The following is a 27,931-nucleotide window of genomic DNA, read 5'->3' on the forward strand; positions in this document are numbered from 1 at the left end:
AAAGTCACTGGCACTCGTGTGCAATTTTCAATCGGCCGCCGGACGCATCCGCCAAGCTTGTTTTAGGAAAGCTGTTTAGCGTTTCTCGACTCCCACTCATTCTCTTATCACGCTACTCTGTCTGGGTGATTAATGGCATATTGATCAGCTTGTCTGCATGTGATTAATAGAGAACGCATCACAGCCGACACATCACCTTTTATTGAGCTGCCATTAGAGTCTGCACCAATCGCCATCCATCTCAGGGTAGATGGGGCGGGGGATAGTCTAATGCCCTCCCATGATGCTCTGCTGTCGGCAGCCAAAGTCAGATTCCACAACTCAAGGTGGAGTCGATAATCATTCGTCTTCATTTTCATCAAGCTGCGATGAAGATCCACTTCTGAACTGATGAACTTTCTGACTTCTAGGAGGTTGGGGACAGATCTTACCAAATCCTTTCTTACCTAGGAAGCACATGTAAGCTCAAAAGATTCAAGGGCAAGACTGAGGCATGAAAAGTGAAGCGTTTCTGAGGCACTGGGGGAAATATGATGAAATAAAAGTCCACTTAAAGCAATAGACATTTCAATAATTATTCTTGACAGGGTGTCAAAGACCTTTCAGTGCAGAAACTCTGGCCACCTTTCACCCGGCGATCACACTGGCAAGTGACGAGCCGCTTACGTCACCTCAAGCCGTTAAAGCTATGTTGTTCTGGGCGTGTGTGTCAGTGTGGCTGGTTTGCATAAAGTAGGGGTATTTAATTAGAATTCAGTTTGGTCCAGTTAGAGAAAATTTCGGAAGGTCAAGGTCCGAACCGTCGCCATTTTTAACTTGTGTTACGATTCAGTATTATATACTGTATACTTAAAAAGCCTAGTAGTTCTATAAGTGTTTTATGTCATCAACAACTGAAATACAAAACAAATGACACATACTAGTATATTTCAACAATATGTACTGTTTTAAATAGGCCTGTCACAATAATTACATTATCATCCTATCATAAAATAAATAGAAACACCCTCAATAATTTAACTTATCGAGTCTAATAATGTGAATCTCTATGTTCACTTTCAGAATGTTGTTTCAGAATGCTATAGTTATTCTATTTAATTTTATTTATAATAGATTTAAGTTGACTGTCATAATAAAAATTACATGAATGATAAATCGTACAATACATGGAGAAATGTTTGCTTAACTTGGCCAAAATATCAGCTTTTTAAAAAACGGCAGTTTTATATTATTTAATATTATTACTGTATCAGACTTTATTATGTTGTGAGTAAAACTGATGGTGAAAGCTGCCAATGCTTTTTGTCCTCTAGGGGTTGCCTTAGTTTTGAGGTAGGGTTGTTTTGGGAGTAGAGAGAGAGAACGCGCCTGCGAGTGAGGGAGTTTTTTCTGATCAGGTGGAGTAAAGTGGAATATTTTGCACTATTGTCTCGTTTGCTTCTCTTTAATTCCTCCAAGTAACTCCGCTCGGTTACATTACTGTTAGTATGTTTTATAAAGGAAGTATTTTAATTTCTTTTTCTGGTGCTCACCATCTGTATTAGCTTTTCTCTCTTTATTCTCCGACTTCTCACCTCCTGCTTTGCCTGTGTGGCTCCGCGCTCTCACATCTGCACAGATTTGATTGGCAGAGGAGAGCATTTGGTGATCTTACAGCACACGTGATTGGTCTGTAAGTTTACTGCGTCGCAAAGCATGTAAACCATACACACTGTCAGAATTAAATCCTTCTCAGTAGTTTATCGGTTTGGGTCCGGATTGGACAACGTCTGGGTCCGGACCCGGACCGCGGTCCATCTATTAGTGACCTCTGGCATAAAGGCTAATCTAGCAAGCTAAATATCTAGTGACCAACCCACCAGAGACACCAACAATCTGCTACTTTGTTCCATGCCTTAAAATTAAGAAACTCTAAAAAATATGATAAAAGACAAGTTGAGTTGAGGGGAACTCTTTGGCGGTGTAGAGTTTTTTTTTCAGAATTGAGGATCATGACTGAACTCTCTAATGGGCGTGTCCCCTAATCCTAGCTTAGCATAAATGTGTAGTCTTGCCCCCCAGGGCTCCTTCCATGGGGTGTTTCATGATATTTTATATAATGGTTGTTTGCCTAGCCGACGTGTTGTTGGCTATAAGAGCAAGTTACCATCTTCTGCACTGCAAAGTGTGACAAAAGTGCTGGAAATGTACTGAGCACTGCAATGCAGGATTAAAGTTGCCATGCAATGGAAAAATACACTGGCATAAACTTGTTGAGTATGAAATTGTTATTTTAAGCAGTAATGATGCTTTTTTGTTGTCATTTTTACTCCTAAACGTTCCAGGGTTTTAAAATATTACAATGCTTTTTAAGAATATTACTTTAATAACACAATTTTTTGCATTATTTGTTAACACTATGAAGGAGTTTATGGTCAAATTAACTCTAGCAGCTGAGAGCTGTATTTTACTATAGATGGGATAAATATTTTAACTCCCAAAACAGTTCAGATTTAAATCCTGAACAGAGTTAAAAGGCCAACTTCCAGAGAAGAGTTACTTTAACTCTGTCATAGAGTGTATTCGATGGTCATGCATATACACTCAAAATGAGTTGATCTTAACTCTCAGGGAGTTTATTAAAAAAAAAAAAAAAAACAGAATTTGCTGGGTACAAACTGTGTACTCCTATACCTAGAGCCTCTCTTTGAAAGAGCAAGGAAATCCTGGATGGAACCAAAAGGTCAGAAAGCAGGTGGACCCTCATGTATACGATTGCTCTGAAGAATTTATTGGGCCAGTTGATCAGAATGTTGCTTCACTACATCAATTCGATTCAACACGATTTGTTGCTTGTCGCTGTTCAGGTCTATACAACGAACAGACATTGATATTTGGCTTAGAACCACAGCCAGTGTCCAGAAGAAAACGCCATTTTCAACTGAGCCAACTCTGAATTAGGTGGGTATAAATAGGAATACCAACTGTGCCAGATTAAGCTTTGAGTCTTTGAGAAAAATGACTGAAGTGACCAAAGGAATTGAAGAAGGTGAGGGACCACTACACTGGGAACAGGAAAGGGATTCCAGGGTACATCAAGGTGTTTATGTGGGTACATAAACATGCCTGAACTTACCTGACCACTAACAAAAGGTGGCCCCCAATGAACATGACGAGATGTCTGAAACAAAGAGACTGGAGTTGACGCTAGTGTAGAAAACTAAGTATTGATTCCGTTGACGAAGAGAATAATATAGGTGACCATCCAATGGTTCATTCACTTTGGCAATCGGGAATTTCATGTCCTGGATGTTCTGTCTAAAACTATTTACTGTAGACAGTAGGGATGCATCAAAATGAACGTTTTTAGACAAAACCAAAACTGAACCAAAAAAATAAATACTGAATTTTAAAGTTTTTCATCACTAAATTAATAATGCAGCCTAAACATATTTTTGTATTTCTTTTCAAACAAAAAGCAATTACAAAGCTACAAAGCTTTTAAAACATTCATTGCACATTTAACATTTTTAATATCCCAGTAGACAAACTAACAAAGCATAATACATGTACCTCAGCAGTGCTTTTTTAGTGATACATTTAGCTAGGTAGCTACCTAAGCAGGGCCATTCTAATCATAACTTTACTTTAGCAGTGCTATTCTTGTGGCATGTTTAGTTAGCCAGTTACCTAAGCAGGGCCATTCTAATCATACACATACCAAAGCAGTATCATTTTTGTCATAAATGCACCTCAGTAGTGCCAGTCTAATCATAAATTTTACTCATAAAGTTTATTTTTAGTTAGAAACGTACCTCCATTTACCTGTGCTACTCAAGTCAGATGTAGCTAGCTAGTTAACAACTTAATGCTAAAGCTAAGTTAGCTCAGCTAACTAATATTTTAGCCATAAAGAGGTCGTAGACAGTTTGTGAAGAGATAGTAAACTGATATGTTTATGAGTGATAAGTGATGCTAAACACTTTATTTCATCTAATTTATGTGGGTAATCTGCCATTTTCCAGCTCTCTCTGCTGGCTCTGCCTCTCACTCCTTGCTCACTTAGTACACAACAGCACTTGCAGAAAATGCAGAGGAAGGAAGAGAAGTGTGACCCTGCGATTGATCAAATTTTATTAAGGATCTTTTAATATAGAGGCTTGAAATTACTTGATCAGGGCCATTTCAAGACATTTGGGGACCCCAAGCAAATTGCATTATGATAAATAACGTATAAAAGAAACTCAATGTATATCACTGCAGTGAAATTAACTGAACGTTTGACCTACATCCTTAAAAAAAAAGAAAAACTAGCAAGGGAAAATTATTTAGAAAAGAACAAAACAAAGAAAGGCTACAAGGTAAGAATTATGTAAGTCCCATTTTTCACACCGTGCTACCGTATAAAATCCCAAAAGCACCACATACAGAAATAGCCAAAGCAGGAAAAGCAGGAAAATCCCAGAAGAAAAGAAAAAAAAGAAGAAAAGAGGGAGAGCATGCAGATTTTAGAACTTTTATTAGAAACAAGCCAACAGAAATAGATGCAGGAAGGAAAGTTAGTGCATTAAAGTTTAAACAAGTTTTTTTTTTTTTTTTTTTACAAAAATATATGAATGAATAAAGACTTAAAGAATTAAAAAATATATATATTTACAAAACGTCAGCAGAGAAATGAAACGATTAGAACAGAAAAACAAGCAGAAACAAGCATTTTAAAGGAATTAGGAATTAGTATTATTATTAATATTATTATCAGCTGGTTACTGCATTTATTTGCTTCATCTTCTCTTAAATATGGCAGGCGTTCAGACATGCTATGCTAAGAGCATTTAAATACCACCAGAGAGTCTATACTGGCCGTAGCGGTGATAGCGTTGGACGAGCCCCCAGGGCCCAGGTTCAGAAGCCCTGCGGCGGAGAACTGGGACAGCACGGTGCAACGAGTTCAGAGAGGAGGCAGAGGACGCTGCGGCCGGGCATACCTGTGCAGGGGGGGGCTCAGGAGAGCGCAGGACCACCAGCTGGATGGTTCCTCGCAGGTTGCCCTCCATGGACATGGAACGCCGCAGAGTCTCCATGGCATCGTGGTTGGAGCGGCCAAGGAGGGATTCACCGTTGACGGCCAGAAGCTGGTCGTTTGGACGCAGGCGTCCATCCTAGAGAGGGTAGAGTAAAAAAAAAATTGCAAGTGAATAAAATTAATGATGAGTTTATTATCTGTAAAACTCTAGATAACATTAAAATAGCTGCAAATAAACAGTCAGTGAGAGTGTATACCCTTAAATAACCCTATATAACAACTGGTGAACTGGTGAACCTTCCTAGGAGTGACAAGCCAACTGAAAATACTCCAAAAGGAATGGACAAGTCATCCAGGAGGTCACAAAAGAACCCAGAACAACTAAACATCTAAAAAACTGCAGCTCTCATTTGTCTCAGTTAAGGTCAGTGTTTATGATTCAATGATATGAAAGAGATTGGCCAACAATGGATAGATGGAATCAGAAATACCGCTCTCCAACAGAAAATCCTGAAGGAGAATATCCAGCCAACTGTGTAAGCTCAGCCATACTTGGGTTCTGCAGCAGGACAATGACCCAAAGCACAAAAAGTCCACCTCTGAGTGGGCTAGTCAAAGTCTGATTGAGATGCTGTGGCATGATTTTAAACACACCATTCATGCTCAAAAATCTTCCAATGTGTCTGCATTAAACCAATTCTGCAAAGAGGAATGGGCCAAAACTCCTCCACAGACTCACTGCCAGTCACAATTGGTTGATTGCAAACTACTTCTAAGGATCAGGGGGCAAATATGTTTTCACATAGGGCCAGGTTTCCCTTGAAATTATTATTTGAAAACTGCTTTTTATATTTGCTTAGGTTTTATTTTATATTTATCTGATATTAAAATGTGTTTGCTACTCTGAAAAAATAAGTATAATAAAGAAGCAAAAACAAAAAAATATATGTATAGGGTAAATACTTTCACAGCACTGTATATATAACATAATATTAAAATAAGTCCCCAAATTAAACATAAAGTCAGTGGTCAGTGAGTGTTTATACCTGTAAAACTCTGTATAACCCTAGAAAAAGTCCCCAATTAAACATCAAGTCAGTGATCAGTGAGTGTTTATACCTGTAAAATCTGTCAGCTGTTAATTAGTACACCAGTGACGACTTTCTTCTTTAGGACATTGCAAACGGTTGCACTGGTTATAAGGTTGATCTTTTATTGATCTTTTGTATCATATTCATCTTTTAATGTCAAACTCAAATAGTTTCAGTCTACATGAGAAATAAAATGATTTGCCCTCTATATAACATTACAATAAGTCTCCGATTAAACATAAAGTCAGTGATCAGTGATTGTTTATACCTGTAAAACTCTATATAACCTTAAAATAAGTCCCCAATTAAACATAAAGTCAGTGATCAGTGATTGTTTATACCTGTAAAACTCTATATAACCTTAAAATAAGTCCCCAATTAAACATAACGTCAGTGATCAGTGATTGTTTATACCTGTAAAACTCTATATAACCTTAAAATAAGTCCCCAATTAAACATAACATCAGTGATCAGTGATTGTTTATACCTGTAAAACTCTATATAACCTTAAAATAAGTCCCCAATTAAACATAACGTCAGTGCTCAGTGATTGTTTATACCTGTAAAACTCTATATAACCTTAAAATAAGTCCCCAATTAAACATAAAATCAGTGATAAGTGATTGTTTATACCTGTAAAACTCTATATAACCTTAAAATAAGTCCCCAATTAAACATAAAATCAGTGATAAGTGATTGTTTATACCTGTAAAACTCTATATAACCTTAAAATAAGTCCCCAATTAAACATAAAATCAGCGATCAGTGAGTATTCATACCTAAAAAACATTAGAAGCCACTGTAAACAAACACGGCGTTTTAAAGGCTCATCACATTCACACTCTGTATTCAGACTGATGTTGGACCACACGCTCCCGTGTGAAAGGAGAGCAACACAGTGAATTGGATTACAGCCCACAGCTGCAGTCCTCTAAACGGAGCTGCACAAAAGAGATTAGCAGCTAAAAGCAGCCCCAGCTCCACCTCCAAGACTCCTCGCTGCCTGAGAGACTCTGGACATGGGTGACCTTTAGGCTGGGTCATTAACCAATGACCGCTGTGATACTGACCTGCTTAAATGGGGACTTTAACGGTGGGGGGACGGGGGTGGGCTAAAGAGGGACCCATTTACTTAAACACACACACACACAGACAGCACGCCTACGAGAGCGTGTCTCCTGGTAAGATGATGTAGCCGTCTCTAGAGGGTGGCTCCGCCTCCCTTTGGTGCTTCAGCTTAATCAATGTGGCTTTTAAAGCTTTAATTAGCATTAATGAGGCTGTGATGCGTTGTGTTCTTTTACATGGTAATCAGTCATGACGGGCGGCAGAGGAGGGCAATCCCATACACGCTAAATACATCTGCAAACGTGGTTCACGCAACACCTGCATATCCTATTCACTACTATAAAGGGTTTTTCTAGTGATGCTATAAAAGAACCACTTTTAGTTCTAAAAAGAAGCTAGTTTTTAAGTTCTAAAGAATCTCAACAAAGGTGGCGTCATTCAAAAAGACATCTTTATATTTTCCGAATTAATTTGTGCCCAGTAATATATATAGATTTTATATACCCCTACCCCTTGTTTTCTAGTGTAACCCATCCCCTTAGAACAGAGTTGCAAGAGGAAAGGAGTGAAATCCTCCCTTTATACAGATTATGTCCATTCCTTATTTTCTCTGTGAAAGAGACCTCCGTTTCACCTTACATACTCAAATCATTTGTCATCTGTAGCACAATTTAAGGTGGAATGGGACAGTTAGCTAGTTAGCTAGCTAGCTACTGAGATGAACTACTAGCAATTTTCTTATGCCTGCTATGAAGAAAATGTACAAAAACAATGTAACTACACAACAAACTATAATCCTAATTTTTAAATCTGATGTCCGTAAGTTTTGAGTTTTAGGGGATTTAGGGACCTTTCTAGTGAGAATGGGTTATTGCACCAAACATGCGGAAAAATCATGTGAAACTGGGTGGGTGTGATGCGGTCGTCTTTGCGTCCGATTCCAGGTTATGTTCAGTCAGAGAGAGAGAGCGCTCAGTCAGAAATTTTACTCCTTTGTTTCTTTGGTTTTACTATGAGTGAATGAGATACTGAGCTCTGAGTTTCCTCTTCTGAAGTCTCCATTGCTCCACCAGCCGCTCACATTCAGTAAAACTGAGCCGGATGCTCTTTTAAAGGCTGTAAACGTGACATAAGTACGAAAAGACGTGTGATGTTGGCAGAAGACACGACACCCACATTTTTATAATGAATATATTAGGTTTAGCAGGAATGATGGTCATTCCAGCACACTGGTAACATTAAACACAATGTTTTAGCTCAGAAATGCTTCTGCTTTCAGTTTAGAAACTAAATAATACGGACTGCTGCTTTAACAAGGAAACAAAAAAATATTTGTGGGTTTCTTTTGTAGCTTTGGTAGCCATCTTGCCAGCAATTCTTATAGCCCCCTGTTTTGAGTGTGCCATGTAGGGCCATGTAGGCTAACAAGAATCAAGACACCATACCCCAAGGTGTGCATCTACAAAGTAAGTGGTAAGGCCGAGGGGTGAAATGAGATTGGGTCTTAGTCTTTCTCAGGGTAGATGGTGGCTGGCTCTTTCCTTTGACTTTCATTCAAAATTGAATATGATTTATTAATGTTACACTTTAATATTATTGTTTTTTCCCCCTTTGTCTAGCTATTCCACAGCTGTTAATTAGTACACCTAGTACACCAGTGATGACTTTCTTCTTTAGGACATTTCAAACGATTGCACTGGTTATAAGGTTGATCTTTTATTGATATTTTGTATCATATTTATCTTTTACATTTCAAACCCAAATGGTTTCAGTCTACTTTACTGTTTCATTGCTTTAATTTACACAATTAATCGTGATTATTTAAAGAATATTGAAACCACCAGTTTTCAATATGAAACCATACGTTCAAGATAAAGGGTTTTTTAAGGTCTGCTAAGTCCTAAGACTCAACTCTATCTCTCTCTCTCTCTCTCACTCTCTCACTCTCTCACTCTCTCACTCTCTCACTCTCTCACTCTCTCACTCTCTATTTTCAGGTGAGAGACCAACACAAGTGAATGAAAGAGAAGGTGATAAGGCTGAAAGAGGGAAGGCTGGATGAAAAGCTGAGCTTTTGAAAAGGTGTTTCCCTTGTGCTCTCTCAGCGTGGAGTGGCGATGAGGCCTGCGCTTCGCTCTTTACCGCAGGGCTGATAGGGCCGGCAGCACTGCTGCACCTGCTAGCCCGCACTAGATTAGCCAGCTGATAGGAGACAGTGGGACTGCCCTTATCTACAGCCAGCCACTTGACCTGCTCTGCTCTGTTATGCTGCTCTGAGGAGACAATACGATTCAAGCTTCATAAGAAAAAGGAGACTTTGAGGGCGTTTTTAAACCTGTATTCGTTTCTATGGTCTGGATCAGTTGATGGGTTTGTTTATTTCTCTGGTTTGGTTTGGTTTGGTTTGGTTTCACACAGGCACAAATATAAACGCATCCAAATACGCACCAATAAACCAAAAATATGTATTTGTATTATATGTATTATATGTATTCAAATGGTTAAGAACCACAGACATAATTTGTTAAAATGATGTCTGTTTTAAACTCCGCATATAAGCCTTTTCCTACTCAATGCTCTTGCTCTAGCTCACTAACCAATCAGCTCATAACAGGAATACTGGTGTCTTTACTGATTTTGCTGTTACATTACATAAATGTTTTTTTTTTCTTGCTATTTTAAGAAAAAAAAATCATGATTTCCAATTTGCTTCCGAGCAGTTTTTTTTTTGTCATCAATCAACAACAAAAAAATGTCGGCGACTGAATCTGTCGGCAACTGCATTTCTGAGTGGAGAATGGATAAAATATTGTGTTTAATGGTAACAGTGTGCTGGAACCACCATCCCTGCTAAGCCTAACATATTCATTCTTAAAACTGGGGTGTCGGGTCACTTTTCACAAGAGTTCTTCTTCTGGCCACGTCACGCGTCTTTACGTACTTACATCACATGTACAGCCTCTAAAAGAGGATCCGGCTCAGTTTTACTGAACACAAGCGGCTGGTGGAGCAATGGAGACTTCAGAAGGGGAAACTCAGACATCAGTAGCTCTTTTATTCAAACAAAAAAAAAAGGAAGGAGTGAAGTTTCTGTCTTTCGCATGCTCAGTGCAATTACCCATTCTCACCAGAGAGGACCCTAAATCCCAAAACGTACAGACACCAGCTGTAAAATAAATAAACAAATACATAAGCTGTACATTTCACTCAATTACCTTGAAAGCAGCACCGCCATGAATGACCGATTTGATGAAGATGCCCAGGTCCTCTCCTGTCTCTCTTGACTTGTTGCCCTTCAGGCTGAGCCCCAGGCCGGCGGAGCCCGAGTCGCTCAGAGGAACCTCAAACATCAGCTGCTCTCTGCCATCCTCGGACGGCGGCGGTGCAGACGGCTCGCCTTTCTGTGAGAGAAACAAACATGTTGATGCGTCATATGCCTTTACAGTGATGCATTTTGTTGTTTGAAGACCACAAATTCAAGCTGAGCCATTAAATTGAGGTTTTAATTAGAAATAAGGATAGGATACAGGTACAGCAGCCGGCCTCTGTTTTAGCTAAAAATGCTAACAGCCTCATTGAGTTGGTGCACAATGCTAAACAATGCAAGTGTTTTTCCAAGCTGGATTACTTGCTGAGTTTGATGACAGACTGAATTATCTGTGTGAGCTTTACATTACCCTGTGGTTATAAGGAGCCCTTCTGCCTGTTGATTAAGATATCTATTGGATCTATCTATCTATTGGTAATATTTCTCTACAAAAGTAGACAGGCTATGAGTGCATAGGTTAATTTGCAAATTAATGTCAGCAAAGCGTAACTGTAACTTAAAAGTTAGAAGGGGTGTCCACAAACAATGGAATACTGCACAATTCTAGCTGTGTCTGGAATAAAATTGATATGCACACAGTTGTTTGTCATGCCAAATCCACACATTTGGTTTATACAGCACTGTAAAAAAAAATAAGAGACTACTAAAAATTATACTAAAAAAACTAAAAATCATGAAGTTTCTTTGATTTTACCAAATTGAAAAGCTCTGGAATTTTTGCACCAGAAGTGGCATAAAGTTATCCAAAAGCAATGGGTGGAGACTGGTGGAGGAGAACATGCCAAGATGCATGAAAACTGTGATTAAAAACCAGGGTTATTCTACCAAATATTGATTTCTAAACTCTATAAAACTTTACGAATATGAACTTGTTTGTATTTAAGGTCTGAAAGCTCTGCATCTTTTTTTTTTCATTTCAGTCATTTTTAATTTTCTGTAAATAAAAGCTCTAAATGACAATATTTTTATTTGGAATTTGGGAGAAATGTTGTCTGTAGTTTATAGAACAAAATAATGTTCATTTTACTCAAACATAAACCTATAAATAGCAAAATCAGAAAACTTTGACTTTGATTTAAGCTAAATTGAGTAAGATGAAGAGGAGGGAGATAAATGGAACAAGAAGTAAAGGATGGTAGAAAAGTCTCGATCCACTAAAGGCAGGAATAATGGTGGAGCATGCGGACAATAGGGGCAAAACGAAAAAGGGAGCTGCAGGTAAAAGGCTGGAAAGCAGAGTGAAAGGACAAAGTGTGGACAGGGGAAAGGGGATTAATGTATGAAGCGAGAGTGAGAGTCGAGAGGGTGAGAGAGAAAGAGAGAGAGAAAGAAAGAGAGAGAGAGAGAAAGGGAAAAGGGCAAAAGGGGGGATGGTTGGCTCCATTGGAACATGAAAGGAAGTGCGAGATCATGAGAGCGTGCCATTTCAAAAGGAAACATAATAACCTTTTTAAGGGCCTCATTTAGGAAGCAGGTTGGGATGGGAGGGGGGGTTGGAGTTTGGTTGGGTGGGAGTGTTTGAGACTAATAACCCATCCCTTTATTCTATCCATCTCTTTTTTCATCTTTTCTTTTTTTTTTAAGTTTGAATACCTCTTTCGTCTCTCCATCAGCTCTATAGATGTGAGCAAAATGACCCGCCGTCCATAAGCGAGAGATTTTGTTCAGAAAATGAAAAAGGGGGAGGGGGTTAAAAAAAAAAGAAAAAAAAATTGACAGCAAGACAGAGGAGATGAAAGAGAAGAAGTAAAATGCCGGTTATGAAATGGGGAACGGCGGCCAGTCAAGAGCGCTTTGTAGCCAGGGAAACTGCCCATTAATGAGAGCGCTCCATTTTGTTGATGCATTTCCTTCAGAAATGGGACAAAAGTACAGAGCAAATGAAAGAGAGAGTGAGGAGAATTAAAACCCAGAAAATCTGAATATAAAAGCGCTTTGATCCCTATCTTCGAATTGCGGCTAAAAAAATAAAAAAAAAAAGACGCACAAAAAAGTACAGCAGGAAAGGTACTAGAATTAATTGCCACTGTGGTGGTCACCTACCGCTAACATTTACCGCTACCACTTACATCTTTCGTTTTTAAAAGAAACATCCCTATGCCGAGCTTTTCATACCACACAAAGAGCAATTTCTTACTTTTTCCAAGCGAGTCCTACACTTAAGACAGGAAAAAAAACCCACATTTCTTCCTCTCTTGAAAGAGCGACCATGAATGTGAGGCCTGCGAAATCCCCCAGGAACATCACACTCTTTAAAGTTTATCATTCTTGCTGCCAAACTCTTTCTCTTATCTTGACAAGTGTCAAATCCAGAGCCGAGCACAGGGAACGGATTAACTGTCAGTGTGTGTGAGGAGTTGGACAGCCGGACTTTAGCAGAAGACCTAAAGACAGCGGGGGAGTGCTGCCTCCCTAAGAGCTCCCACAGGAGAGAAACACACAAAAAAAGTCAAATAACAAGTAAATCGCTATGTTGAACGCGTGAGCATCTGCTTCTAAATGCTTCCACAGCCCTCCAGAACAAAGTCCTGGCCCAAATGGAGCACATCCTGTGCTCAATTTGATCAGGACAGGATGATTTGAGGACAATGGAGATGCAAAAAAATGACTACGCATCAGGGAGCAAAAAACTGATCAGATATGATCACCTTTTAAAGGTCTCCTACCTCTAAAAAAAACATTTTTTCTTGTTCTTTGTGAAATACTATAAGTCTGTCTGAGTTGTATATGCACGCTGCATATGAAACTGTTTCTCAGCCTACTTTGTCTGCAGCAACTAGTAAAAGAAAATCCTCAGAAATACGAGTTGATAGAGACAGAGAGAGGTTAGGTGTCTACGTCAACCCACGTCAGTGCTGTATCTTTATAACTAAGGCTGTATCTCTGAAAATATTTTGTCCTTTGAGTTTTAGAGCTGTAAAATTGACTGTGAGGGGAAGGCAGGTAGGCGTTCTCTGCTTCAGTGCTGTTAGCCAATCAGAGGCGATATATTTGCACGTATGAATATTCATAAGCAAGACACGAAATCCTGTCTTTCTTCAGAGATCTCTAATTCAGTGATCTAAAGCAGAGCTAAATAAAAACACCAGAGCACTTTCCTTTCATAAAAAACGGCTCACGTAGCATTCATTCATACTAGACACCACAACTAGACATTTTAAAATGAATGAAAAATGATGGAATGAGACCTTTAAATATGAATGCTCAGAAACTATGCAAAGTTCTTACAAAGACTACTTAAAGGGTGGCATAGTAACTTAGAATTATAGTTTAATCAATAGTTTATTGGCGCTAAAGACTTATTACTACTTATGTTTTCTTGGTATTTAAATCAAAAGTTCCTTGGTAGACAAGCTAAGTAGCCTAAAGGTTATTTGCACTAATCTTTAGACACCTTTTTGCATTAAAGATTGGCAGTTCCCCAGCACTAATGATTAGTACTACCTTGGCACCAATGGTCAGGAAGGTCTTTTAGGCACCAAAGTTCGAGAGTTCCTTGGCTCTAAAGAACAGCATCTTCTTAGGACCAACAGTCAACAGCTGTTTAGCAGCAAATCTGGACCTAATGATCACAAATTACTTGTCATTACATCAATTGTCTCTTGAACTTAAAGGTCAGGTGCTATCAGTAGCCTTGTGCCATTAAAGATTAGAGTCCTTTTGACTCTGAAGATGCATAGTACCTTGCCACGAATACTAAGTAGTCCCTTATAACTAATGATAAGTAATCTCTTGGCACTAGTGACCAAAATATTCTTTGCCACTAATGATGAGCAACTCCTTTGTACTAAGAATCGGTAGTTTATTGGCACTAGTGATCAGCAGCTTCATGGCACCAAGTATGAGTAGTATTTTTTCAATGAACACCAGTTGTTTCTCAGCACTAAAGATCAGTAGTTCTTTCACACTAATGACCTTGCACTAAATATTGGTAGATCATTGACAAAAAAATTATTGGACCATTTGCCCTAAAAGTTAGAAAACTTTTGTCATTATTGACCAGTAATCCCTTGCAACTGATGACCAGTAATTATTTGAAATTAATGATAAGTAGTCCCCTTGCACTTATAATTAGTAATACCTTTGACATTCATCAGGAAATCACACTGATCAGGAAATCTGTCACAATAATTCCATAGTCGCATGCCACTAGAGATCGAAAGACTATTGGAATTAAAGATTGGTAGTATCTTGGCACTAATCATCACTAGTCCCCTGGCAAAAAATCAGTGCTTATTGTCATGTTTCTTGGCACTGAAAAATAATGATTGTCAAAAAATCACTAGTACTTCCATGTCATTGATTATGAGCATTTCTTGGCATTAAAATCAGTTGCTCTTCGGAACTAAAACAAGTAGTTAATATGCACTATAGATTATGGGCTTGCGACTGTTAAGACTGGAAGTTCTTTGCCACTAGAGATCGATTTACTTAGTAGCTTCTTGGTTTAACCTACTACAGCAACAGTTGACTTTAGTCTTGAAAGTATAACAGCTCTATACATGTTTATGTCTTACCTACTGGAACCAAGCATGGCATACAGATTTAGGAAACTGGGAAACTGGAAAATAATGAATCTACATTACTTTAGTAATGTCTAAAAGAAGGAAGGAAAAGAGAAACAAAGAAGAGAAGAGAAAAGAAGAAAAGAGAACAAAAGAGAAAAAACAGGAGCAGGAAACTCATAGAATAAAGCGTATTTGTGTGAGAGACAGAGACAGAACAAGACAGAAGAAAGAAGCAAAGTGTTTTCATTCAATCCAAAGCAAACTGTCCTTTATCCCACTGAGATCTAGAGGGAACAAAATGGACAAGAGAAGGCCAGCAATGCCCTAAGGCACCCAGTCCAACAAACTGTATTACTCACAACCGCACACAACAGAGGAACTGTTGGCGAGCAGGACCTAGCTTTTGGTGCCACTGAGAATTCCAAACTGACTTGGTGTTTTGTTGCTCTAAACACTGAGGGACAACTCTGGTGGTCCCATCAACACTTCCAGCAGAATTCACACAAGAAAAGATATCTACAGGTCAGCAAACTGCCATTTTCACATGAATGCTTGAAACTGGATGTCCCAAATTGTTGAAACCAGCAAGAGAATTAGTATAAGCTGTACAAGATGTCACGTTATTTGACTAGTCTATTTGACAAGGTTCTGAATGCAAGGAACCCACATTCTACACAATTGGTAGAGAGATATGGGTATAAGCACAAGGGCTGTTTAGTGCAATTCAATATATCTGAATATACTATATACTGGTACAAAGTCATGTTGGAACAGGAAGTGGCCATGCTCAAACTGTTCCCACAAAGTTGGATTCATGAAATTGTCCAAAATCTGTTGGTATGCTGTAGTATTAAGAACTTATTTTACTTGAACTAAGCAGCCGAGCCCAGCTATTAAAAAACACCCCTGTACCATAATCCCCCCTCCGTCAAACTTTACATTTGGCACAATGCAGTCAGAAAAGTACTGTTTTCCTGGCAACTGCCAAACCCAGACTCCACTGGATTGCCAGATGGAGAACCATGATTTATCACTCCAGAGATCATGTCTCCACTCATCTAGAAGCCAGTGGTGGCGTGATTTTACACTTTTGCGTCCAACGTATTGTAACCCATTCCATTAAACTAATCTGAAGCACTAATCTGAAGTCCACATAAACTTTTGAGACTCTGCAGAAAGTTGCCGACCTCTGCACACTATTCGCCTATCCATCCACTGACCCCACTGTTATTTTACAGGGTCTCCCAACTTTGTCATATTAGCACTGATAGTTGACTGTGGAATAGTGAGGAAACGTCACGACTGTTGCATAGGTGCTGCATCCAATCTTAATCTGTCTTATCTAATGGAACCAAGCATGGCTTAAAGATTACATGATTACGATTCAATATATCTGAATATACTATATACTGGTACAAAGTCATGTTGGAACAGGAAGTGGCCTTTCTCAGACTGTTCCCGCAAAGTTGGGAGCATAAAATTGTCTAAAATCTCTTTGTACGCTGGAGCATTAAGAGTTCCTTTCACTGGAACTAAGGTCTGATCCCAGCTATTGAAAACCACCCCGTACCATAATCCCCCCTCAACCAAACTTTAATTTTTGCACAATGCAGTCAGACAAGTACCCTTCCTCTGGCAACTGCCAAAATCCAGATTTGACCATCGGACAGTTGACTGTGGAATATTTAATAGTGAGGAAACATCATGACTGTTGCATAGGTGCTGCATACTACCTTATTATATCTTACCTAATGGAACCAAGCATGGCCTAAAGATTAATAAAACTGGACATTTCTTTAGTAATGTCTAAAAGTAGGAAGGCAAAAAAGGTACAAAGAGAAGAGAAGCCTGAAGAAGGGAAAAGAAAAGAAACAGAAGCAGGAAATTCATTGAATAAAGGGTATTTGTGTGAGAGATAGAGACAGAACAAGACAGAAGAAAAAAGTCACTGACATCTAGAGTGAACAAAAAGGACAAAAGTTTATTTTCCAGTTTTAGTAATCTTTAGGCCATGCTTGGTTCCATTAGGTGAGACATAGTAAGGTAGGTTGCAGCACCTATGCAACGGTCGTGACTTTTATTCACTACTAAATATTCCACAGTCAACTGTCGCCAACTTTCTGCAGAGTTTCAAAACTTTGTGGACTTCAGATCAGTGCTAAAACAGTGAGTAAAGAGTTTCATGGAATGGGTTACAATATGTGCAAGTGGAAATCAAAATATTTGGACCACCCCTGGACTCTAGAACAGTGGAGACATGTTCTCTGGAGTGATGAATCGTGGTTCTCCAACTGGGAATCCAATGGACGAGTCTGGGTTTGGCAGTTGCAAGGAGAACGGTACTTGGGTCTCCCACTTTGTTATATTACCACTGACAGTTGACTGTGGAATATGTAGTAGTGGGAAAATGGACTGTTGCATAGGTGCTGCAACCTATCCTGATACCATGCTGGAATTGATTGAGTTATGGAGAGCAACCCATTCTTTCACTAACATTTCCCTAGATGCTTGGTTTTATACACATATTCTATCTCTAAATACGTAAAAAAAAAAAAAAAAAAAAAAAAACGAACAACACAGCATGAAGTTCTATATAGCATTAGGTAACATCTCATTCTGTTAGATTATTGGCTGGTTGCACAGCAGAAATCTCTTTGTACCAGCACTTCACACTTGACCTAGAGTGTTGAAAATGGTCCACCAACCAAACAACATCTGGTACACAATGCATTTGTACAGCCTTTATGTAAGGCTCTTAATACCAAACTAATAGCACCAGTGACCTTTCCAGAAATCAAGGCATTCAGCATGAATATATTAGCAAATACTGCAAAAGCTAAATTTAACATATCCTTGAAGACAACAACAGATAAGACTCGTGACCATGGCTATTCTGAAATGGTTCAGGAAAAATCAGAACACATCCTCAGAGAGGCTCTTTTCGTGTTTTTGACATAGTGACCGAAGGCTCAAGGACACTGAGGCTGCCAAACAGCCACATGCCATAAGCTGCTTTCCTGTGGGGCGTTCGGGACTAGAGGGTGTGCCACCTCTGGGCCATGTGCAAGCTGACCTCTTCACCTTCTACACTCACAGAGGACCTAGTGTCCACAAGGACTCACCATTGTATCCACGACGTTGAATATATACAATGCACAATGCAAATAAACAACAAATCTTGAATGCAAAATGTGAGTAAATAAGTGAATATATATATTCTACTCTGTGAAGCATTTAGGTGCTCTTATCCTGGGTCCTGTTAACTTGCAGTTTCTGATGAACTTTTGCTCTTCCTCTCTCCTGAGATGGTCCTGATAAGTGCCAGTTTCATCATAACCTTTTTGATGGTCTTTACAACTGCACATGGGGATATTTCCAAAGTTCTTGAACTTTTTCAAATTGACTGACCTTCATTTCTTATAATATTCTTTTCTTTAATTAGTTGAGTAGTTCTTGCCATAATATGGATTAGAACATTAGTCCAATACAGCTATTCACTGTATACCAACTCAAACACATTAGGAGACAAGCTGTTAGCACAGCTGTTAACTTGTTGACTTTAGTTTCCGTCCATTCTCTTTTTTCCACCCGTTCTCTGGCTCCCTATCGCCTTATAAGGCCTTTTTTTTTCCTCGGCCGTGTCCTATTTCACTAGCCGGGGCAGCAGTAGTGTATTGGACCGCGACCCTGACGACACGGGTACAATCCCGCGCGAGGATCGGTATGTATATTTTTTACTGTTTTCCTTTCTTCTTGGGTTTACCTGCTTTGAGATCAACTGTTCTGCAATTGGGTTCAACAACCCACTGGGCTGGAGAGCTACTAGTCTGTAGCACTCCATCCTATTACACTTCATTTTCCAAAACTGTTTTTTTTTTTCTTGTGGCTCGCTACGTAATGGCTTGGAAAATGTCTGACCCACGGCCAAACTTAATTGCTGATCCCTGCTATAGAGTATACTCTATATCACCCAGACCAATTTTTTTTTCTAAATAATCAAGGAGAACGTAAAGCATATTCCTCTATTTTCCTGCAGAATTTTCTTGGCCCTCTTTTCTAGTTTGTCATATTAGCTCATTTTCACCCACAGCTCCAGCACCTACTTAGGGCAGAGTTATTATTTGTGATTAACGATGCTAAATTCATATCAAATCAAGGCGATGGAAAAATCTATAAATATTTGAAATGTCTGGGGCATATCCACGCCTGAACTGCTTACAAAGACATGAGTAACAGATAAGTCTCTTAGGCGTGAAGAAACCGCTAAGCCAGTCAGCATCTTCCAGATCTATTAATGTGAGTGTTGAGAGTGTATGTGTGTGAGAGACCGAGATACAGAGAACAAGAGAGAGTGAGAGAAAGAGATAAAGTGAGAGACAGCACGATCGGCAGGATATCCAGTCATTAACACATCATCCCCATGCCCCCAGAGAGTCTGGAGCACACAAACAAAGCTCTAACTCTGTCAGCAAGCCTGTATAACCCACAAACCTCATTCTAACCCAGCCACTGGCTTCCATTTCAGTCCGAAAAAGACTCAGGATGGGTGCTTCCTTCCAACAGTATCTGCTGTTTTGCAGGATGCTCTCACCCCAGATATAGTCGATCTGTCAGATGTGTTTGGTGGATTTAGTATGAAATGTTTTACGCAGCCATGATTTCAATTTTTACACTTAAATATATAGTTTGTAGTTGTATTGGTGATCTGGTTCCAATGGCACCTGTACCATGTACATGATACAGTGGTATAAAAAAGGTTTGGGCACCACTGATCTTTTTCATTATCTTATTTCATAAATCATTGGTTGTTCAAATCAGCAATTTCAGTTAAATATATCATATAGGAGATGAACACAGTGATATTCGAGAAGGGAATGAAGTTAATAGGATTTACAGAAAGTGTTCAATAATTCTTTAAACTAAATTAGGCAGGTGCATACATTTGGGCTCCCCAACAGAAAAAATGATAACATTTTAGAAGATCCTCCTTTTGCAGAAATAAAAGCCTCTAAACTCTTCTTTTAAATTCTTCTTTACAAAACATCCCCAGTTCAGTCAGGTTTGATGGTTTCTGATCATAAACAGCCCGCTTTAAATCCCACCACAGATTTTCAATAATATTCAGGTCTGAGGACTGAGATGATCATTCCAGAAATAACTCTATTCTTGAAATTAAACGTAAAGGGTTTTTTTTTCATTGATTATAAAATGTCTAGTTGTTGTTTCTAGTATAAATTGATGCCATGTGAGACGTTTTTTTTGCTCTGGTGTTTCTTTATAGCCCTGCTTTAGTTCACTGAATTAGTGGTCTCGGAAGACCACATAGCTCTCACCTTCCTTAGAGTATATTTTAAGGTGTTGGTAAAACATCAACCACAGAATCAACCGGAGATCCAATTTAAACCTATAGTTACTTACACAAGATAGCTAATGCTATCTTGAACACTCTGATCTGCTGCAGCCTGGGTTTAGCCTCAGCTCTGTCTGTGGGTGGTCCCAAGCCAAGGTGGGCGAGGCCATGAACTCACAGTGCTTTTTGAGTATTTTTGAGCTTTTCCTGATTAACTCCTTTTTCTGAGTACGTTTGAGGAAGAGTTTCATGTGCAGTAGGGGTGTGCCCTATCATATCGAATGCGATAATAACGCCAACATTTTTGAATATCGTAAACGATATTATACCCTGAAATATCGTGCTATATCATCTACCCCTAATTATCACACCAGGGTAGTACCATGAAATATCGTGATATTATTTTAGGGCCATATCGCCCACCCCTAATGTGCAGCATGCATATACAACTCAGAGAGGCCTATAGTCAGTTCTTCACAAAGAACAAGAAAAAGTGCATTTTAGCAGATGGAGATCTTTTAAAAATGTAATGAACTGAAACACAGTAATGTTTTACAGCTACTTATTTTGTATGACGATTATTTGTATTTATTCTACTACTGGTGTTTTAGTGTATTAGTGCCCAAATAATCCTTTTTTTTTTTTTTACCAGAACAGATGCCTTCAATGTTGAGTGATAAAAATAATAAGGCTTATTGTTTGTTATTTGTTACTATACTATCTTCCTAAAAGAAAAACCCCTTCAGATACTAAACTTATAGGGTTAATAGACTACATTTGGAGTTAAAGTTTAAATTAGGTTCCTGGCTGAACCATCATTTCGATAGACAAAGGATGCTCCTGTTGCTAATGGCCATTGGTAAACCATTAACTTCATGCCAAGCAGAGCTGAAACGTTTCTAGTGGAAAGGAAATGGCTGGGCTGAGATGAATGTCTATACAATATGTTGGAGAAAGAGACAAATTGGAGCTTTTTCTTTTTTTTTTTTAAAGAATTTGTTGCAATTATTGCAAGCCTACACACACATTCACACACATACACACTCTCTCACAGACAGTCATACACTCAAGCAAAGTAAAGAGCAGATGGTGTGACAGAAGAGGCGACGTGTCTGCACCATCATTATGTCTTTTTATATCTCTTCACTGAAAACTGAAAACTCTTGTGTGTGTTCTCCCCCTCGCTGCCAGTAAGTACGTCATTTTTCCTTTCGCCCGCATTTCCGCCACAATTTACCCCCGCAAAAGAAGTCGGAACACTGACGCGGAATTAGAATGAGGTAGAAAATGGAGGATATCATTTTTTTTTCCCCGTATGAATACTGATCTTCACGCGCTGGGTACGCGAAAGCCTTTCATAGCATGTAGTTGTGCTTTGGGAGACTGAAGATTAATAATGGGACAATTTGAGCAGTGTGTGTGTGTGTACGTGTGTGTATAAGTGTGTGTGTGTGGCTTTATGAACGCAGCTGTTCCTTTCCAATAGACCTCACAAGAGCCAAATCTTTCACAAAAAGTCGACCCCACAACAGCCTGGAACTGAAATCAACTCAGGGCCAGGAGGACGTTCATTATTTAGGTCGATACCTGAGGACACAATTTTCAGCTACTGCGTAAAAAGGAGCAATTTCAGGAGCATGTGGATGAAAACTAAATAAAGAACCACACTGTAGAAGCCCTGCTATTCAAAGAAAGAAGACTGCGTAGAAACTGGCTGAAATTTGGCTGATCCTTTTATCCACGGTGACTTACATTTGAATCACGTGAAGCTATAAATGAAAAAAATAAAAGAACTGGACAGCGCTTAGACAGTAGGGCCACCCAAGAGTTCTGTGCCCACTGTGATGGGAAAGAAAATATCAGAATAATAAGATACACCAAATGTTTGTGGACACCCCTTTTAATTAATGCAGTATTCAGCTACAGTACCAGTCAAATGTTTGGACACAGCTTCCCATTCAATGTTGTTTTTTTTTGTTTTGTTTTTTTTTTACTGAAGTCACCAAGACTACGAAGAAACACATAAGGAATTAAGTAGTAAACTAAAAATTTTAAACAAAGTAACTTGTGATTTACATTTTCATTGGCTGTAAGCCATAATCATCAATTTAAAAATACAACCATATAGCCCTATCTGGATGGGATTAGTTCTATTTTGTGATTTTCCCTCTGGGATTTTATTCCAATCCGGACCGGCCATGAACGTGTTTTTTTCTTAGACGTCCTCTGAGAAAAATACAGACTGAAATATTTACTGTTTTTATCTAAACTGAATTATAGTCCCGTCCGGACACACATCTGAGTTTCGTCACCTCGTGTTTAATAAAACATCTATTTGTCCACTGCCACACACCGTTATTACACTTTGGACGCATTTCCATGGAGATCCACGTAAACACAACATCGAGTGGAAATGGAGGAGCTACTGAATGCGATGTCACATGACCGAAAAAAAAACAAAAAACTCACTGGTTCCCCTGTTTTTTTCAATTGCAGTCTGGATACAAGAGTTGTATCACTTAGTAGAAGTGTTAAATATTTTATACAGACTTCCCCCTGAAAAACTAATCCCATCCAGATAGTGCTTAAGATAAAGCAGTGATCTCTCATTTCTCAATACAATTCATGCCCTTGATTTCAGAAGAAACTATAAACAAGCAGGCGTCCCATTAGTGTTATGTCAATACTTTTGTTGCAGCACCTTAAAATCTCTTAAAAAGTGGGTTAAAACTGGTTACAAAAGGTTAAAACTGCACACATTCAAAAAACAAGCAACAATCAGGCTACAGTTTACTTCTGAAATCTACTTAATAATATTGGATGCTTTAAATGACTATTTAAGTAAATCCATAGAAGAATAATCTCTAAATAACCGCCACTTGACATTATTGATCTATAATAAACATATGGCTCTTAATGGAACCATGGTTCTAAAGTGGTTCATTTACGGCACTAAACAATCTGAAGAAGTTTTTCTTTTTCTTTTTTTTCCCAGAATTTAGTAAAGCATGTGGAGAGCGCATGCACACCGCATGTTCATCTTTATTATACAACATCAAACATCCTGCAGAGGAAGTAATGCAGGTGAGCGGTGCAAGGCCGCTGAACAGATAAAGGACTGTTTTTGGTCCCGCGTGGCATGTTTATAACTGTCCTGTCTGAAAGCTGGAGTGTTTGATGAGCTGAGCGAGCGGCGTGAATGAACTGCAGATAGACACAGACACAATGGAGGGACGGGGGTCCGCTTCCGGAGTTGAGGGATATAGGGGCTTCTGAGGGAGGTCTGATGCACAGAGGAGTAAAAGATGGAGGGGGGTGGGCAGAAAAACACTGGGGCGCTTTCAAAAGGAGGTCAGAAAGCCACGAGCCCCCGTACCAACATCTGGCAGAGGTGGAGGGCCAGCATGCCCCAGCGACTTCCCGTGCAACAGCCGAGCGTGCACAAGACTTCCTGCCAGGAGCTGAATCAACACATCCCACACAGGTTCGGTGGGGGAGTGGGGGGTGACGGGGTGGGGGTGTGGGGGGTAAGTGGTGACCGTGTTTTACTATGTGGAGGGTGAAGTGTTAAGGTTACATAGCCTTGAACAGAAAGGACAGGACAAGAATTCACCATCAATATATAAGGTGGCGTGAAAAAGTATTTGCCCCCTACAGGACAGCATCATACTTGTATATTCAGATTAGCAAACACATTTATATATCAGACAAATATAACCTGAGTTTTAAATGATCATTTAATTTATTAAAAAGAAAAAAGCAATCCAAACAAATCTGGCCCTTTGTCAAAAGAGTTTATGCCCCCTAAACCTAATAATAATAATAATAATAATAATAATAATAATAATAATAATAATAATAATAATAATATCTACAATTTTGACCCACATTTTTTTTTTAACATGATCTGCCTTTCAAAATCTTGACATAGCATCTCAATCAGACTTTGACTAGGCCACACCAAGCCATTCAGAGGCGGTCTTGTTTGTGTACTTTGGATCATTGTCTTGCTGCAGAACCCACGTTTGAATGAGCTTAAAGTCACAAACTGATGGATATGGTTCGATCAATTATAGCAATTTGTCCAGACCCTGAAGCAGCAAAGCAGCTCCAAACCATCACACTACCACCACCATGTTTTACGTTCAGTATGATGTTCTTTTCTGAAATTACGGTTTCTGATGTGTTTTATGTCTGATGTAACGGGACACACACCTTTCAAAAAGTTCAACTTTTGTAACGTCAGCCCACAGAATATTTCTTCCAAAGTCCTGGGGATCATCAAGATGTAAGACAGGCCTTTGTGTTCTTTTTGGTCAGCAGTGTTTTTTCTTCTTATTGAATCAAAAACATTGACCAGGTTTCTTTTCTGACCTCCTGGATAAGTTGTCCATGCCCTTTGGAGTAATTGTGGCTGTTCTATTTTTTTCTCTATTTGTGAATAATAGCTCTCACTGTGGTCCACTGGAGTCCCAAAACCTTACAAATGAATCGGTCAACTTTTCCAGACTAACAGATAAGTCAATGGCTTCGTTTTCTTACCTGTTCTTAAATTTCTTCAGATCAGTTCATAATTTGTTGCTTTTTGAGATCTTTTATTTTGCTTCATGTTGTCAGACAGGTTTTATTTAAGCGATTTCTTAACTCTACAGGTCAGGATTGGTTGCGACTATTGAAACTGAACTTAGCTTTCTAAAAGTCGCTTAAAAAGTGAAATTATTATTTAAAAACTGCATTTTATATGCATTTGTCTGATGTTAAATTTAGTTTGATAATCTGAAACATGTAAGTATGACAGAAAACACAAAAACCTGAAATCTGTAAGTGGGCAAACACTTTTTCACGGCACTGTATGTATATATAATAAAAGTGATATCACTCAATGTAACGATCAAGGTCCACATTGAGCTGGCAGCTACACGCAAGTGTTCTGACCTATAGACATGATGCATACAAATATATCATGTCAAACAGCAGAACCTACAAAATCTATTCAGAGCCATTAATCTGTTATTGACTATTAGAAAGTAATCCAGCTCAGAAAAACAGTTACTTTGAGATGTGCTGGAAAGAAGGCTTTGCGCAACTGTCTCTACCATCATCAATGCAAGATCTTGGTGATACATTAATGCAACAATGGATTGAAATAAATCTTGCGACACTGCAGAAGTTTATCGAAAGAATGTCACAGGGAATGCATGCCACAATTAAAGCTAAGAAGAAAGAAAGAAAGAAAGAAAGAAAGAAAGAAAGAAAGAAAGAAAGAAAGAAAGAAAGACTTATAAACTCACCAGTTCTCTAGGTAAAAACAGCTCCTCTTGTCTGGTTACAAACAGTGATACAGTCTCTCCCAGCTTGGTGCTTCGCAGCATAGCCACCAGCTCTTCCTGTGAATGGCCCGTTATGTCCACTCCATTGACCTGTGGTGGAAACACAGATTTCAGTAAGGCTTAAGTAAGCAGTTTTCTGTAGTAGAAGAAGTTGGAATCTGTTTAACTTCACCTTTAAAAGAGTAATTCTCACCTCTAGTATGCGATCTCCAGATTGCAGACGCCCGTCTTTCACAGCAGCTCCACGGGGAAGGATGCTCTTCACCAAAATAGGTCCTGGCCCATGCACAGAGGAGTCTCTGGTCACCACCGTAAAGCCAAGCCCTTCTGTACCTGTTACCAGTGAAAAGATTCAGCGAATTTTTTATCTGATAGCATGTGCAGTACGCATGTTGACTATGAAAGGTCTATACCACTAATGGGACTATGGAAGGTATATGACTAACAGCACTATGAAAGGTCTACAGCGCTTACAGGACTACGGAGAGTCTATACCACCAATGGTACTATGATAAGTATGGTAAAACACTTACAGGACTATAGAAGGTCAGCAGCACTTACAGGGCTATGGAAGATCTATGGCCCTAATAGGACTATGGAAGGTCTGTGGCTTTAACAGGACTATGAAAGGTCTACAGAACTTACAGACTATGGAATGACTATACCACCACTATACCAGGACTATGTAGGACTATCTAAGACTATGGTGTCAACAGCACTATGGAAGATATACAGCACTGGCAGGACTATAGAAGGTCTATATCACTAATAAGACAATGGAAGGTCTATACCACTAATGGGACTATGGAAGGTATATGGCTCTAACAGGACTATGTAAGATTTCTGGCTCTACAGGCCTACAGAAGGTCTACAGCACATAAAGGATTATAGAAGGTCTAAAGCACATACAGGACTATGGAAGGTCTACATCAATTAGATGACTGTAGAAGGTCTATAGCACTTACAGGGCTAGAGAAGTTTTATGGGTCTAGCAGGGCTATAGAAGGTATCTGGCTCTAACAGCACTACGGATGGTCTACAGCACTTGCAGGACTATGAAAGGTCTATACCACTAATGGGACTATGGAAGGTCTATACCACTAATAGGACTATGGAAAGTCTTTGGCTCTAACAGGACTATGGAAGGTCTACAGCACTTACAGGACTATGGAAGGTCTACAGCACTTAGAGGACTATAGAAGGTCTACAGCACTTACAGGACTATGGAAGGTCTACCGCACTTAGAGGACTATAGAAGGTCTACATCACTTACAGGACTATGGAAGGTCTACAGCACTTAGAGGACAATAGAAGGTCTACAGCACTTACAGGACTATGGAAGGTCTACAGCACTTAGAGGACTATAGAAGGTCTACAGCACTTACAGGACTATGGAAGGTCTCTGGCTCTACAGGACTATAGAAGGTCTACAGCACTTACAGGACCATGGAGAGTCTATGGCTCTAACAGGAAAATGGAAGGTCTCTGGCACTATCAGCACTACGGATGGTCTACAGCACTTGCACGACTTTTGGAAAATCTATGGCTCTAACAGGCCTACGGAAGGTCTACGGCACTTACAGGACCATGAAAAGGCTATAGCTCTAACAGGACTATGACAAGTCTTTGGCTCTAACAGGACAATGGAAGGTCTCTGGCTTTAACAGGTCTACAGAAGGTCTACAGCACTTATAGGACTGTGGACGGTCTATACCACTAACAGGACTGTGAAAAGTCTGTGGTTCTAAGAGGACTATGGGATGTCTTTGATATTAACAGAAGTATAAAAGGTCTGAGGTGCAAACGGGAGTTTGAATGATCTACAGCACTAGACTGTTCTAGATTGAATCATTAGATTATCCACACTTTACTTACGTGTTGCAAGTTGGGTTAGACCACAAGTTTAGAGCATTTAGGGCTTTTTGGATACAAATTTAGTATATTTGTCTGCAAGGTCATCAACTCCAACTCCATCACAAACTCCTACAAAATTATTTGTATTTCAAATATGTATTTAAGGCATGCCTGCAGTCCATGACCTGACATACTGGCCCAGAACTGGCCCAGAACTTCCTCACAGGGCCCCTGCACTGCTTGTTGAATGGGTATAAGGGCACTCTGGCCCGGTGAGCAGTGGTTAAGCTACTGGTCACCCTGAAGGGGTGTGAACGCCCCCGTCTCTGCCGCTGCACTCTGATAAATGTTTTCTTATGGGGATTAGACAGGTCTGCGCTTTAATTTCACACGCCAGCAC

The 27,931-nt window shown here is 39.3% G+C and overlaps 1 protein-coding gene across 3 annotated transcripts in view; it reads right to left on the reverse strand.

Moving 5' to 3' along the window:
* Positions 1–27,931, reverse strand: part of pard3ba (par-3 family cell polarity regulator beta a) — a 256,267-nt gene that overhangs the window by 123,257 nt on the left and 105,079 nt on the right. For all 3 annotated transcript variants that reach the window (XM_049469675.1, XM_049469674.1, XM_049469676.1), the window contains 4 exons: positions 25,871–26,010; positions 25,639–25,767; positions 10,377–10,562; positions 4,965–5,138 (listed from right to left, as the gene is read on the reverse strand). In XM_049469675.1, the coding sequence (XP_049325632.1) occupies positions 4,965–5,138; positions 10,377–10,562; positions 25,639–25,767; positions 25,871–26,010 (629 nt within the window). The remainder of the gene's footprint in view (positions 1–4,964; positions 5,139–10,376; positions 10,563–25,638; positions 25,768–25,870; positions 26,011–27,931) is intronic.

The sequence above is a fragment of the Astyanax mexicanus genome, chromosome 21, assembly GCF_023375975.1.
Source record: "Astyanax mexicanus isolate ESR-SI-001 chromosome 21, AstMex3_surface, whole genome shotgun sequence".
Classification (NCBI taxonomy): Eukaryota; Metazoa; Chordata; class Actinopteri; order Characiformes; family Acestrorhamphidae; genus Astyanax; species Astyanax mexicanus.